This window comes from Calypte anna, chromosome 12, assembly GCF_003957555.1.
Source record: "Calypte anna isolate BGI_N300 chromosome 12, bCalAnn1_v1.p, whole genome shotgun sequence".
In the NCBI taxonomy this organism is placed as follows: domain Eukaryota; kingdom Metazoa; phylum Chordata; class Aves; order Apodiformes; family Trochilidae; genus Calypte; species Calypte anna.
In genome coordinates, this window is record NC_044258.1 from 9,544,392 (window position 1) to 9,557,804 (window position 13,413).

General features: G+C 55.5%; 1 protein-coding gene across 1 annotated transcript in view; it reads left to right on the forward strand.

Moving 5' to 3' along the window:
• The window catches only part of CELSR3 (cadherin EGF LAG seven-pass G-type receptor 3), a 31,460-nt gene extending 18,047 nt beyond the window's left edge, over positions 1-13,413 (forward strand). The window contains exons 17-35 of the mRNA XM_030458338.1: positions 882-976; positions 1,642-1,851; positions 2,309-2,492; positions 2,893-3,042; positions 3,303-3,483; positions 3,755-3,922; positions 4,279-4,405; positions 4,546-4,752; positions 4,860-5,034; positions 5,564-5,676; positions 5,983-6,062; positions 6,677-6,803; positions 7,399-7,512; positions 7,674-7,810; positions 7,889-7,995; positions 8,698-8,871; positions 9,013-9,213; positions 9,394-10,477; positions 11,163-13,413. Coding sequence (XP_030314198.1) covers positions 882-976; positions 1,642-1,851; positions 2,309-2,492; positions 2,893-3,042; positions 3,303-3,483; positions 3,755-3,922; positions 4,279-4,405; positions 4,546-4,752; positions 4,860-5,034; positions 5,564-5,676; positions 5,983-6,062; positions 6,677-6,803; positions 7,399-7,512; positions 7,674-7,810; positions 7,889-7,995; positions 8,698-8,871; positions 9,013-9,213; positions 9,394-10,477; positions 11,163-11,190 — 3,662 coding nt within the window. The 3' untranslated portion in view covers positions 11,191-13,413. The remainder of the gene's footprint in view (positions 1-881; positions 977-1,641; positions 1,852-2,308; positions 2,493-2,892; positions 3,043-3,302; positions 3,484-3,754; positions 3,923-4,278; positions 4,406-4,545; positions 4,753-4,859; positions 5,035-5,563; positions 5,677-5,982; positions 6,063-6,676; positions 6,804-7,398; positions 7,513-7,673; positions 7,811-7,888; positions 7,996-8,697; positions 8,872-9,012; positions 9,214-9,393; positions 10,478-11,162) is intronic.

The following is a 13,413-nucleotide window of genomic DNA, read 5'->3' on the forward strand; positions in this document are numbered from 1 at the left end:
CAACTGGAATCTGCTACAGTCTCATTTTCCCTGCCCTGGCCATGCTGCTACACTTTCCCAGCCTAAGCAAGAATGGTCTTCTGTGCCCTGGTGCTGTCCCCAGGAGAGCCTGGTCCACAGTTCTGATAGGTACCCTGGAATTACCCAGCTTCTTCTTGTTCAAAATGTGTGTGATGACACTCCTGAACCAGGACACTGCTCCCTGTGTCAGCTTTAGCAGCACTTTTGGTGGTGGTTAACACCTGATCCTATTCATTCTGTTATCTTCATCCTGGGTGCTGAACCATGCTGCTGGGGGGAGGGTTTCTCTATTCCACTCCATCCCACTCCACTGTAGGGTCTCATCTCTGGGGCAGGTTTGTCAGCCTCACAGCAGGGGTGCTGTCCTCCTGGAGTGACATTGCCCTGTAGAGAGAGGCAGAACCTCAGCAGACACTGCAGTCTGTCAGCCAGGGAATGCCTAGAGCTGCATGGGCTTCAGGAATGTTTGGGTTCAGATGTGCCCTCAGGACACAGAAATGCCTCCACCAAGAACCAGGAGCTCCACTAGCCAGAGCCCTGTCAGATCATTTATTCCTCTTTGCAATTCTGTGTGAGGGCACCTGGTTTGATGCAGCCTAGAAGCACACATAAAGAAACCCAACTCCTGGAGGGGAGGGGACAGCAGCAGCTTACTGAGGTAAGACCAGGAGTGTAATGGGTTGCACTGGTGCAAAGCAGAAGAATGGCCCTGGGGTGTTACAGTCCCTCCTCACCACTTGCAAGTGCTGCTCTTCTGGATTAGCTGGGGCAGGGGGACCCTGCTGTGGTCCCTGCGGATGCAGCAGGGGAGCCAGGTATCTGTTGCTGAATTACAGACATGCCCTTCTTCCTGGTTTTAGGTGCAGCTGTCAGACACTGTGATGAGGAGAAGGGCTGGCTGGAGCCAGATCTCTTCAACTGCACTTCACCTGCCTTCAAGGAGCTCTCCATGCTGGTAATTCCCTCTCAGCTCTGGAGCCCTGATAGGGCAGGAGCCAGGCACCTAGAATAGGGGAGGCCCTTGCCCCAGTGGTCAGCACGTTTTTCTTCTCATCTCCTGCCCCCAAGCCCATCCTGTGGCAGCAGTTATCTGAGCTGAAGTTCACTTTGGTTTAGTCTACTCTTTTGAGTGTCCCCATCAGATAGAACGTATGTCTTGCTCCACTATTTAAGAGGAGAGCAAATAACCTAGGCAGGGCTGAATTGTTTGAAGCTGGCAGGATATCTGCTCAGTGGGATATCTATAGCACTCAGGCCCTTCAGTAGCAACTCCCCTGAAGTATCCAGGCAAGTTTATTAAACTCATGCATCCCACCAAGGCTGAACTGTAGCTGAAGCCAGGAGAGTTTCCAAAGAAGTATTGCTAGACGCTTGCCCTGCTCTCTCATCTCTATCATGTATAGCTCTGGGTTAGCTGGGCCAGTGAAACCTCGGGTGTGTTGCTGGAGGCTGGTTGCATGCCAGAGATGCTTTCTGTTCTAGTGACACTACTGGGAGTATCCATGGCTTGTGCCTTGGTTTCAAAAATCAGTTCTGTGTCTAACAGGGCCTGCAGCATCTCAGTTTCCCACTGAGGATCCTGCTTAATTGTTTGATCCCTTCCTTTCTTCCTGCTGGCAGCTAGAGGGCTTGGAGAGGAATGAAACTGAGCTCAACACAATTGAAGCCAAGAAGCTGGCCCATCGTCTCCGGGCCGTGACAGACCATATGGACCACTACTTTGGCAATGATGTACACATCACTTTCCGCCTGCTGTCCCGCCTCATGGCCTTTGAGAACCGTCAGCGTGGCTTTGGCCTGACAGCCACACAGGATGCCCACTTCAATGAGGTGAGTCCTCCTCCCAGATCAGGGTGCTTCTCTTTACCAGCTACCCTGAACCTGGGTCTTTGAGATCAAGGATGTTGTGAGATCACATCAGGAGCACTGGGCTCCCCAGTGCCAAACAGACATCAGCCCACAGGAACGAAACTCACAGAGGTCACCTGAGTCATTGGGTCTGGAGCACATGGTAGATGAGTAGAGGCAAAGAGTTGGGTTTGCTCAGCGTGGAAAAGCAAAAGGAGCTCTTATTGCTGCCTGCAAGTTTCTGATGGCAGGCATGCAGAGATGTCTGGTTGTTGAGCATTGAGGGTAGGGAAATATTGTAACAGAAAGTACCTTTTTCCCTGGGCCCTTGTGCCACATGCTGGGCAGACATCACAGTGCTGCAGCCTGGGGGGTGATCAGTTTGATGCCCAAAGGCAGCGCTTGCTTCTTTGTCTGCCCTCATGTCTCTCCCATGCAGAACCTGCTGCGTGCAGGCAGCTCTGTGCTGGCACCTGAGAACCGGGAGCACTGGGCCATGCTGCCACACAGCGAGCACGGCAGCGCCAGCCTCATGGAGCAGCTGCGGGACTACTCAGGCACGCTGGCCAGCAACATGAAACTCACCTACCTCAACCCCGTTGGCGTCGTCACCCCCAACATCAGTGAGTGGTGGTGTTGGCTGGTGAGCTGGGTGGGGGAGTGCAGAGCCACTCCTCTGGCAGACCTTGTCCCCTTGTCCTCCTTTCACTGCACCTCAGCCAAGGGAGCTGAACAGGCTCTTCACCTCCCTGCTGGCTCTCAAGAGACAACCTTGCCCCATCCCTGCCTGCAGCAGCAGACTGCTGCCCTCTCCCAGTTACCCCCAGTCCAACCTGAGTCTCTAGTGAAAAAGTCACTTGTCACAGTGGCAGAAGTGTCCTGCCCTGCAGCAGAGCAAGGCTCTGGTCTGGGAATTAGCACTGTAGATGCTGGGATCTCGCATCATGCCCAGCTGTGGGATATATTTACAACTCTCTAGGTGGCCATCCTAGAGCTGTCTTTCACTCCCTTCCTCCTCTCCAGTGCTGAGCATCGATCGCATGGAGAACCACTCCCATATCCGCCGACGCTACCCCCGCTACCACAGCAGCCTTTTCCGGGGCCAGCCCGCCTGGGACCCCCACACCCACGTTGTACTGCCACTGTCGGTGCTGAGCCACCCGAAAGCTGAAGGTGAGCACATGAGCATCACTTGGTGAACCCCATGGGAGGGTATGAAAGGGAAGATGTGCTCCTGCTGAGACCTAGTTCTGTCAGAGGTCCCCAAGTTACCCCTGAGAGCTCAGAGCTTCTGACTTCACCACATCCCAAAGGTTCCAGGTGGCCTCATGAGTTGCCTTCAGAGCAGTGTGTGTGTGTTTGTGGGGGGGGGTTGTGTGTGTGTGTGTGTGTGTGTGTTTGTGTGTATTCTCACCACTCCTTGTATGCTTCAGCTGCCCCCACAGCAGTGCCCACACTGGCTGGGGGTGAAGGGAACTACACCATGGAGAACTCCTCCCCGAGGCAGGCGCTGCCAGAGCCCGAGCCCACTCTCACTGTGATCATCCTCATCATGTACCGCACCCTGGGGGGGCTGCTGCCTGCACGCTACCAGGTGGATCGCCGCAGTGTCAGGTAGGTCCTCCTCCCCTTTGCCATCCACAAGCACTAATGCACAGAGTCTGGCTGGACTCTGCTCTCTCTGGCAGCTACTGAGCCTGTCTACAAGGACTTGGGTTTGGTTCTCACCCAGGTCCTGCAGTGCTCTGCCCCATATTTCCTGATGCCTTGGTGCGGGTTGGGCAGAGCTGTTCTTTCTGAGACATCAGCACAGTGCATCTGGGAAGTCCCTGGAAGGCTGAAGCTGCCAGGCATGGTGATGGCAGAGCTCTATTGCTCCTTGCAGGCTCCCCAAGAATCCTGTGATGAACTCCCCCATCGTGAGCGTGTCTGTGTTCAGCAATCACACCTTCCTGCGGGGACCCCTGGACACCCCTCTCATACTGGAATTTCACCTGCTGGAGACTGCCAACAGGAGCAAGCCTCTCTGTGTTCAGTGGAACCACTCCACCCCGTGAGTTGAGCACAGATGGGCCACGGTCTTTGAGCTGCTTTCCCCAGGCACTTCCTTGTCTTCCAGTCTCTCTGGCTGTGACAGGCTGTTTGCCTGGGCAGAACTGGGCTGTCAGAATTTCCACCCTGTCCCAAGGGGGTTAATTTCTGCTGGGAGGGCACAGCAGGGTCCACAGCAGGCTCTGGCTTCAGTACTTAAGCTGTAGCAGTGTAGTTGTATATGCTGGTAGAAATTGTTGTATAAACAATGTTGTATATGCTGCTTTCACCGCTCTTCTTTACAGTTCCTTCCCCACACACCACACATTCATCTCCCATCTTCTCTCTTAAGTGTGTTCTGCTTTTTGGTGGCTGCAGGACCAACCCCTCCGGCTTCTGGACAGCCAGGGACTGTGAGCTCGTGTACCGAAACACCACACACGTCCACTGCCAGTGCTCCCAGTTTGGCACTTTTGGGGTTCTGATGGACAGTTCGCACCGAGAGGTAACATCAGTCTGCTGGGCTGTGGGTTGTGTGGTGGGGGTGGTTAGCCTTGTGGGGCATAAGTAGAGTTTGAGAGGTCAGCAGGATTCCTGTATCTCCCCTTAATATGGCCATTTGCCTTTGGTTCTCTGCTGCTGCAGCAACTGGAAGGTGACCTGGAGACCTTGGCAATTGTCACCTATTCCTTGGTGTCTCTCTCCTTGGTGGCTCTGCTGTTTACCTTCTCCTTCCTGACCTGCCTCAAAGGCCTCAAGTCCAACACACGTGGCATCCACTCCAACATATCAGTCACCCTCTTCTTCTCTGAGCTGCTCTTTCTCTTGGGCATCAATCGTACTGAGAACCAGGTCTGTGGGCTTGAGCGAGCACATCTGTGGGAATGGGGGCAAGTCATGGATGATGCAGTTAGCATTGGCACAGTGGGACTGTCTCTGAGTGGCTTTTGTCTCCCCAGTTTCTTTGCACTGTGATTGCCATCCTCCTCCACTGCTTCTTCCTCTCCACCTTCGCCTGGCTCTTTGTCCAGGGCCTCCACATCTATCGCATGCAGACTGAAGCCCGCAATGTCAACTTTGGGGCCATGCGTTTCTACTATGCCATTGGCTGGGGAGTGCCTGCCATCATCACTGGTGAGAGCTGCTTGTCCCACAGTCACACCAAGAGCACCAATTCTCACCAGCCTCCTGAGCCCCAAGTGTTGCCCAGCTCACCCAGTGGGGAGAGCTGAGGGTGGGCTTGCCACAGACAGCAGTGCTGGCAGCAGACAGTACTGTGGTGGTCAGCTGGGGACTCCTGGGAAGAAGTAATTTCTCAGTGCATCTTCCCTTGACTTATTTGATAGGCATGGGACTCCGGCTGTCCCCAGGCTCACCTCAGGGTTAAGGTCTCCTGTTTTTTTAAGCCTGTATGCTTGGGTGACCTGTTGCTGCAGTGAATGCCAGCAGGGCTGTGTCTGGGACCCTAGAGAAGAGGAAATAAAGGCTGTGATGCTTGAGCTTGGCAGTTCTGGTTCTTTCCCTGGTGGCAGGGAAGCCTGTGCACAGGGCAAGGGCAGGGAGGGAACCTCTTCACAGCCTTTAGTGCTGGAATGGAATCAACATGAGTTGGACAAGTTCAAGGCTCTATGGTCTGGACCTCACCTCTCCCTTCCTCCTGCAGGGCTGGCAGTTGGCCTGGATCCTGAGGGCTACGGGAACCCTGACTTCTGCTGGATATCCATTCATGATAAGCTGGTCTGGAGCTTTGCAGGCCCCATTACTGTCGTCATTGTGGTAAAACCCTGTCCTGTTTCACCCACAGCCCTTTCCCACTTCCCTTCTTTGCACCATGGGCACCAGCCCCTTCCTCAATTACCCACTGCCTGCCCCCTTCTCTGTACTCCCCTTCCTCTGTTAGAGGCACTCTGTCCCTCCTCGCTCCAGCCAAACCTGGGGGAGGCCATGGCTTGGGCGTGAAGGGGAAAGGAAGGGACCTTTGCATGGGCCTGGCAGACCTGGAATCTGCCCATGCTCTGCACTGGTGTTGTCAGGTCAGAGCCAGCCCTTGGCACAACTTCTAATTGGTGCCGATGCTTTCAGATGAATGGGGTCATGTTCCTGCTTGTAGCCAAGATGTCCTGTTCCCCAGGCCAAAAGGAAACCAAGAAGAAATCGGTTCTGTGAGTATTAGTGGCCAAACTCCCATCAGAGCTCCTGTGGCTCATGGTTTTTAGCATTCTTAGTGATCATCCTTCTTTTTCCACCATTGCAGAGTGCCCCTCTGTGCATCAGTGTCAGCCTTGCAGCTGCTCTCCTCTCCCACGCCTGCCAGTCACGTTAATGTTTCCTAAACTTTGTCCTTTCCTCTTGTTCCTAAGTCCCTATCTCCCCACTGTCCCGCTAGCCTGTCCCCCTTCACTACCTGCCCTCACAGCCACCCCTCGTGTCTGCTTGGATTCAATGCTCTGCCCTCAGTGCCTGCTGCTACTTCTCCTACATGCTCCTTCTGAAACCTTTGCCCATTCCCTCTTGGGCCAGCCCTGGAGCTTGGCTCAGCTCTGTGGCTCCAAATGACCTGTGTCCTCTGGGCCTCTGTGTTTGCCATGTGAGATCCAGAAGGGAAGGCCTGGGAGTCAGGGGGAGCTGAACTGCTGTGCAGGGATCTGCCTGCAGTGCTGGGCAGGAGGAACCTTTCCCCTCTGGATCTCTGTCTGTGAGTGCTATGCTGTAGATTAACAATACGCACTAACCTCTCGGTGTCTGTGTGCCTGTCTGTCTGTCTCTCTCTCTCCAGCATGACGTTACGGAGCTCCTTTGTTCTGCTTCTAGTTATTAGCACTACCTGGCTCTTTGGCCTCTTGGCTGTCAACAACAGTGTCCTGGCTTTCCACTACCTCTACACTGTCCTCTGCAGCCTCCAGGTAATTGCCCAGCCTCTGCCAGGGGAGGGCATAGGTCAGCCCAAGAGAGCATCCCTCTGGTCCCCATGGCCATCTGTGGAGAGTGGGTGCTCTGTGCTGAGCCCCATGTGTCCTGCTGGTATCTTTGTTCCTTCTGCTGTCACTCCTGCCAGTCCTTGTTGCTGTGAGTTGTGGTGTGGAGCAGGAGGTGGCTGCAAAGCACTTTGGTCAGTGGTGACATCCAAAGGGCAGCAAGGGCTGTCTTTGGAGTGAAAGGGTCTCCATGCTCTCAGATTGCAGAGTAAGAGAGCAGCCTGCAACAGAGGTGTCTGACAGTCCAAATATGACCCACAGCATCACCTCACAGACCTCCTGCCACGACCGTGGCTGGTATTCTGCAGGTGACCCTGCCAGCTGCTCCTTGGCAACTACCAGCCAGAATGACACCCTACCCTTTCCTCCCTCACCCATGGCACTGATCAGTGTTGAGGAGCTCTTTGGTTCATGCCAGTCCTGGTGGCCACCAGGGCTGACACACTGGGCTCTGGAGGAGCCAGGAACTGTCCTGGTGCTGGCACTGCAGGTGTGACATCTCTGACAGTGTCTCTCCCTGCAGGGCCTGGCTGTACTGGTCCTGTTCTGTGTGCTGAATGAGGAGGTGCAGGAAGCCTGGAAGCTGGCCTGCCTTGGCAAGAAGGGGCAAAGCGAGGAGACCGTGAGGAGCACACAGGTGAGCGGGAGCAGGAGCAACCCAGGGATCTGGAGACAGGCTGCTTATAGGGAAATCCCAGCTTCCCTGGGGACATGACAGGTGCAGGTGGGAAAGCCATCCCCTGGGCTGCCATGGCACCTCATTAACAGGGCACATGCCCTCTCTCCCTGCCTCTCCAGGGCCCCAGTGCCTACAACAACACAGCTCTGTTTGAGGAGAGCGGGCTCATCCGCATCACCCTGGGGGCCTCCACCGTCTCGTCGGTGAGCAGCGTGCGCTCTGCCCGCACCCACTCCAGCCAGCGCGCTTACCTCAGGTAGGGAGCAGCACTGGGAGTGCCGGGGCAGAGCCAGGGCTCCCGCCGCTGTGACCATTTGGGTCTCCTGTGTTTCAGAGACAATGTGACAGCACGTCAGGGCTCAGCCCTAGATCATAGCCTGCTGGCTCACGCTGGTCCCACCGACATCGATGTGGCCATCTTCCACCGTGATGCTGGGGGAGGTAAGGCTCAGCCCGGTGCCCGGCTTTGGGGCTGACCCCATGCATCCTGAATTAACTCTTTGCTTAAGGAATTCCTTTCCTGTGCAGGCTCTGACTGTGCCATTAGATCCTCTATTCCACGTTCAGCTGTGACTCCCAAACACACTGTGGGTATGAGGGAGAGGCAACAGCTGTGTCACTTAGCACAGCCTCCTCCTGGGCCTGCTGCAAAGGACATGGGCAGTCTCCAAGGAGCTAGAAAAGGAAGAGGCCAGAGCAGGGGCATAGGCTGTTGCAGGGTCCCTGGGGACACTGGGCTCCCCAGTACATAGGCTCTGACCTACTGGAGTGAGACTGGTGGGGGCCACCCTTGGGCTAGGGCATGGGACAGGTGAGCAGGAGCTGAGGGTGGTGGGCTTTCCCTGCATGGAGGAAGAGGAGCCAAAGGGGATTTTATGGCTATTTGCAACTGCATTATGGGAAGCGAAGGAGGGCAGAGCCAGGCTCCTCTTGGGCACCTGGTGAAAGGGCAGAGGGAGCAGGCACAGGTTGCTGGCATGGGAAGGGCAATGAGGGGTAAGACAGGCTGTTGTCCTCATGAGTGGCCAGCACCAGGCTGCTTCTGCCTTCCTGGAGACAATCAGAGCCTGGCTGGCCTTACCACTGAGAGCCTCTCCCACCTTCATTCCAAATTTCTCCTCAACACACACTGTGTCCCTACAGACCAGGACTCTGACTCAGACAGTGACCTGTCTCTGGACGAAGAGCGCAGCCTCTCCATCCCATCCTCAGAGAGCGAGGAGAACGTGCGCCTGCGGGGCCGCTTCCAGCGCCAGTTCAAGTGTGCAGCACGCAGTGAACGCCTCCTCACTGACCCCACCAACACCACTCCCAAAGGCAAGTCCTGGGGCTCTGGCAGGGGAGAGGGTGAGCTCAGAGCCCTGGGGGCCAGGAAATGCCTTGCAGTGGCTTCATTTGCCCCTCACAGAATTATTCTCTCCCTCTTCCATGGGCCAATTTTGCTGTGTCCTTCACTAGATGTGGATGGCAATGACCTCATGTCATATTGGCCAGCTCTGGGTGAGTGTGAGGTTCACCCCTGCTCCCTGCAGAAGTGGGGCTCTGAGCGGAAGCTGGGATTTGACATCAACAAGGATGCGGCCAACAATAACCAGCCGGACCTGGCCTTGACCAGTGGGGATGAGAACTCCCTCACCCAGACTCAGCGGCAAAGAAAAGGTAACAGCCTGGAGCAAGCGAGCAAGGCTGGCCTTGCCTGCCTCAGGTTGATGTGGCCCTGAAGGCTCAGCATCAGATCCATCTTGTCCTGTCCTTGGGGAGGTGTGGCTTCTCTCCCCTGATTTTCATGCTCTTTTCACTGTTTTACAAAGATTTGACTTACCTTTCTGCCTGGTGCAGGAATCTTGAAGAACCGCCTCCAGTATCCTCCGACTCTTCAAGGCCTGCCATCCGTTGGCAGGATGACCAATGAGCTGACGTGGTACAAGACCTCCACACTGGGTCACAGAGCTGTCCCCGCTGCCTCCTATGGCAGGATCTACTCTGGGGCAGGCAGCCTGTCCCAGCCAGCCAGCCGGTACTCATCACGGGAGCAGCTTGACATGCTGATGAGGAGACAGATGTCCCGGGAGCAGCTGAGCAGACACAACTCAGGAGAGTGCTTGGAAACCGTGCCCAGCCGGCATGGGTCCAGGGAGGAGCTGGACACTATCCCCAGCAGGCATGGGTCTTCTGAACACCTGGAAAGTATCCCAAGCAGACATGGGTCTAGGGAAAACTTGGATCTTCTCGCTGCTAGACTCAGTCAGAGAGATCATGGGAATACGCTGCCACGGAGGCAGGGCTCCAGAGATCACCTTGATACTTTACCCTGCAGATTCGGGTCAAGAGAGCAGCTAGACTGTGGGCCAGTAAGAGAAGTCTCTAGGGAGTGGCTAAACACATTGCCAAGTAGGCAGGTGTCCAGAGACCGAATAGACATGTTGCCAAGTCGAGATACTTCTCGAGAACAGTTGGATTTGCTTTCTAGAAGACAGCCTTCAAAGGACCAACTAGCATCAGCTAGACAAACTTCAAGGGAGCAGCTGGACTTTCTCTCCAGAAGATCTAATTCCAGAGAACCTCTGGACACAGTGCCTAGCAGGAGCAGGCATCCCTCACAGGACAACCTGGGGAGTCTCTCTAGGAGGCAGCTGTCTAGGGAAAGCCTAGAGCCACTATCAAGGAGACAGCCTTCTAGAGAGAACCTGGAGGCTGTTCCTAGCCGACATCCTTCCACTGAACAGTTAGATATCCTTTCTTCCATCCTTGCTTCTTTTAACTCCTCTGTCCTGTCCTCAGTGCAATCTTCCAGCACGCCTTCAGGCCCTCAGACCACCGCCACCCCTTCTGCTGTGCAGACCTCGACACCCTCCGCAATGTGCCCCTCAACACCTCGCTCCACCACCTCCCACAGCATTTCGGAGCTGTCACCAGACTCAGAGTAAGTGTGCCCCTTCCTTGGCCAGGCCTTGTTCAGCTGGTTTTGTGCATCATTGAGCTGCTTGGCTTCTTTCTCAAGGGGGTTTGTTTTGTGGGGAGAGGGCTGTGCAAGGGTGAGCCCCTGGGGTGAGTGGCAGGTGTCTCCTGGTCCCAAATAGTGACCAGTGGGGGAGAACCCTTTTGTGTGACAGCTCCAGGCACTTGCAGTGCCACATGAGCAGAAACATCAGTGTATCTGAGTCTGCCCGCTCTGTCAGAAGCAATAGCCTTTGCTTGTGGCCTGTCAGGGCTCAAGGAAGATGCTTTGTGCAGCCAGGCTGACCTTACGGCTGACACCCTTGCTTGGTGCTGGTTGTAGGTCCCAATGAGTGGCTGTGTGCAAGGGCCAGGCTGGAGAGAAGGAGGGGAGCCCAAGTCCTACAGTAGCCCCACTTGTCCCAGTCATGTTTCTCTCCAGGGACCCTGTCCCAGTCTGTCACTTCTACCCCTCCAGCTCTGCTCCCTGGTGGTACTCCTGCCATCCCATCAGATCTTTCCTGTTCCCTGAACTCGGGGACTTGAAGACAGTTGTTACTGCCCTGACACACTGAGTTTCTGCCCTGTCCCCATCTGACATAGCTGGGGAAGGCAGCGGGAGCCCAGGGAAGATGCCACAGCTTAACACTGTTTTTCTTTCTTCCAAGAAGAATAACAAGAAACGAGGGCCATTCCTGAGGGGCTGAAGCTGTCACAAGAGCGACTGAAGAAGCAGGGCCCTTCACCTAGCCAGGCTCTGCCAGCTGAGGTTTGGTGTCCCCAGGGGGCAGGAGCCAGAACTGATGGTGGTCAGAGGCCCAAAACTGACCCTGCCTTCCCCTGCCCTCCGGGCTGAGAGGCTGGCAGCCTGCACCAGCCACTGCCAGGGGCCTCTGGGCTCTCAGCTGCCACTGTATTCCCTGTTGCCTGCTTGGTGTGACAGGTACAGCAGGAGCCTGCTTGGGTGAGGGTGATGTCTCTGAACCCCTGGGGCTGAGCTCTTCCTCTGCGACCCATTGGTACACCTGTGTGCATTAGCAGGGGGATGGAAATGGAGCCCAGGATGTGGGGGCAGGGGAGGGTTTTCTACCTTTTTGTATCTTTGTAATCAGAGAGAAGAGAAATTTCTATGGTTATTTTTACGGATGGTCTGTTCCCAGGACCTGGAAGTTTTGTTTCACCAACAGCCCTTTGCCAGCTTCCCTGGGGGATACCAGGGACTGCTATCCCAGGGGACTGGAGAGACAGTACCAGGCAGCCCTTATGGCTTTGCCAGTATCTCACTTTGTCCTGTCCCCACTGTGGGGCAGCTGTCCCACTGCCCCTCTTGCTGTCCCACTGTGCATCTCCACATGTATCTCGGTGCTATCCTCCTGCCTGGTGTCCCTCAGCCCCCTGCAGCCAGGCCTCTCCCTTCCCTCCTGTGGGACCCCTTTGGGCCTGGCTCTGTCTGGGAGCCAGGGCTGTGCGTCAGCCAGAGCACAAGTGAATAGGGCAGCAAATTTGGCACTAGGGACCTGCTGGGGGAGGAAACAAGCTTTGCTGTTCAGTCCCAACCTGTACCAAAATGGTCCTGGTTTCCTCTGCTCAGCAAACGAGCACTATGCTGTTACCCACTATGTTGTGCTCTTTAACCTGTCTGTTGTAGAGCAAACCTCTGTTGTCTGTGGGTCCAGGCAAGGTGCTGAATGACCCCTATCCCTGCTCAACAGCAGGCTGGGCTGTTCCAGAGCCAGTGCTCACCCTGCAGTGGTTTCGTGTCTGCAGGAACATGATGTGGCTCTACTCTTCAGGTCTAGCATTCCCCACAGCTGTTATGTCTAGCTGGTTCCCTGCAGGTTTTACATACATACGCACATGTCCCTGTGCTCTTTGTATGGCAGAGGACCCCAGCTCAGAGGGACACCAAGATAAACCGCACTTAGCCCTCTGTGGAAATTCAGACCACCTTGTTGTTTTCTATGCTCACCCAGGGGCCTGATCCTGGGCTCCCACTGTCCCTGCAGTGAGGTGACATTCCTCTGTGCCTACTCCAGCCTTGGGCCAGGAGCAGACAGCTTGGGGGGCCACACGCTCCCTTTCACCTGCCCAACACAATGCCTCTGCTCGGCTTCCCCCGTGGTGCTTTCGGGGCTGCGTGACAGCGCGCTCCTTACTGCCTTACAACCACACTGCTGTAGCTTCTTGCTGCAGCCCAGCCTGACATGTTTACAGGAGAGGACTCTGCTGTCTGGGCCCCCAGGGTGGCCAAGGCTTCTTGGCTGTATCCCCAAGTCAGCAGGGGGAGCGTGGAGGGAGCAGAAGGGCTGAGAGATGGGGATGCCATGGGCCTGGTGGGGGACTCTCTGCCCCTGGCACAGCCCTGACAAGGCAGGCTCATTGCTGCCCTTCTCTCAGGAAGGGGGAGGGAAGAGTCTGCTGATGTGTTTACATGCCATTAGGGACTGGTGCATAGAGGGAAAGCCTGCCTGCCCCATATGCTGGGAACAGCCATCCCTCTCCATGCTGCCCATCTTTGCCTTCGGGAACAAGCTTGTTTACATGTTTCTCTCCAGCTGTGCAGCACCAGAGTCTTGGGGTCCTGTCCCTGCCATGCTGTAGTGCCCATGTTTCTGTCAAGTTGGACATGGGGGTTCTTTTTGCTGGTGCCAAATGGAGAGCAAGTGACAAGTGCCAAAAAAGAAGAGAGCAGCAGGGCTGGTGGCCCCCAAAGAGCTGGGCTGGTCAAGAAACAGGAGTTGGTCTGTAGCTTGGTCCCTGATTGTAGTGCTGTGGCCTGGGCTCTGGGGAGCATCCTCTTTGGGTTGGGTTTGTTTCTTTGGGGGATTTGGTTGGTTGTATTTTTTTTCTCTTTCCATCTCCCAATTCTGTGGCAGGGAGTAGGGAGATGCCCACGCTTCCCCCCTGGCTGTGTAAAAGTGT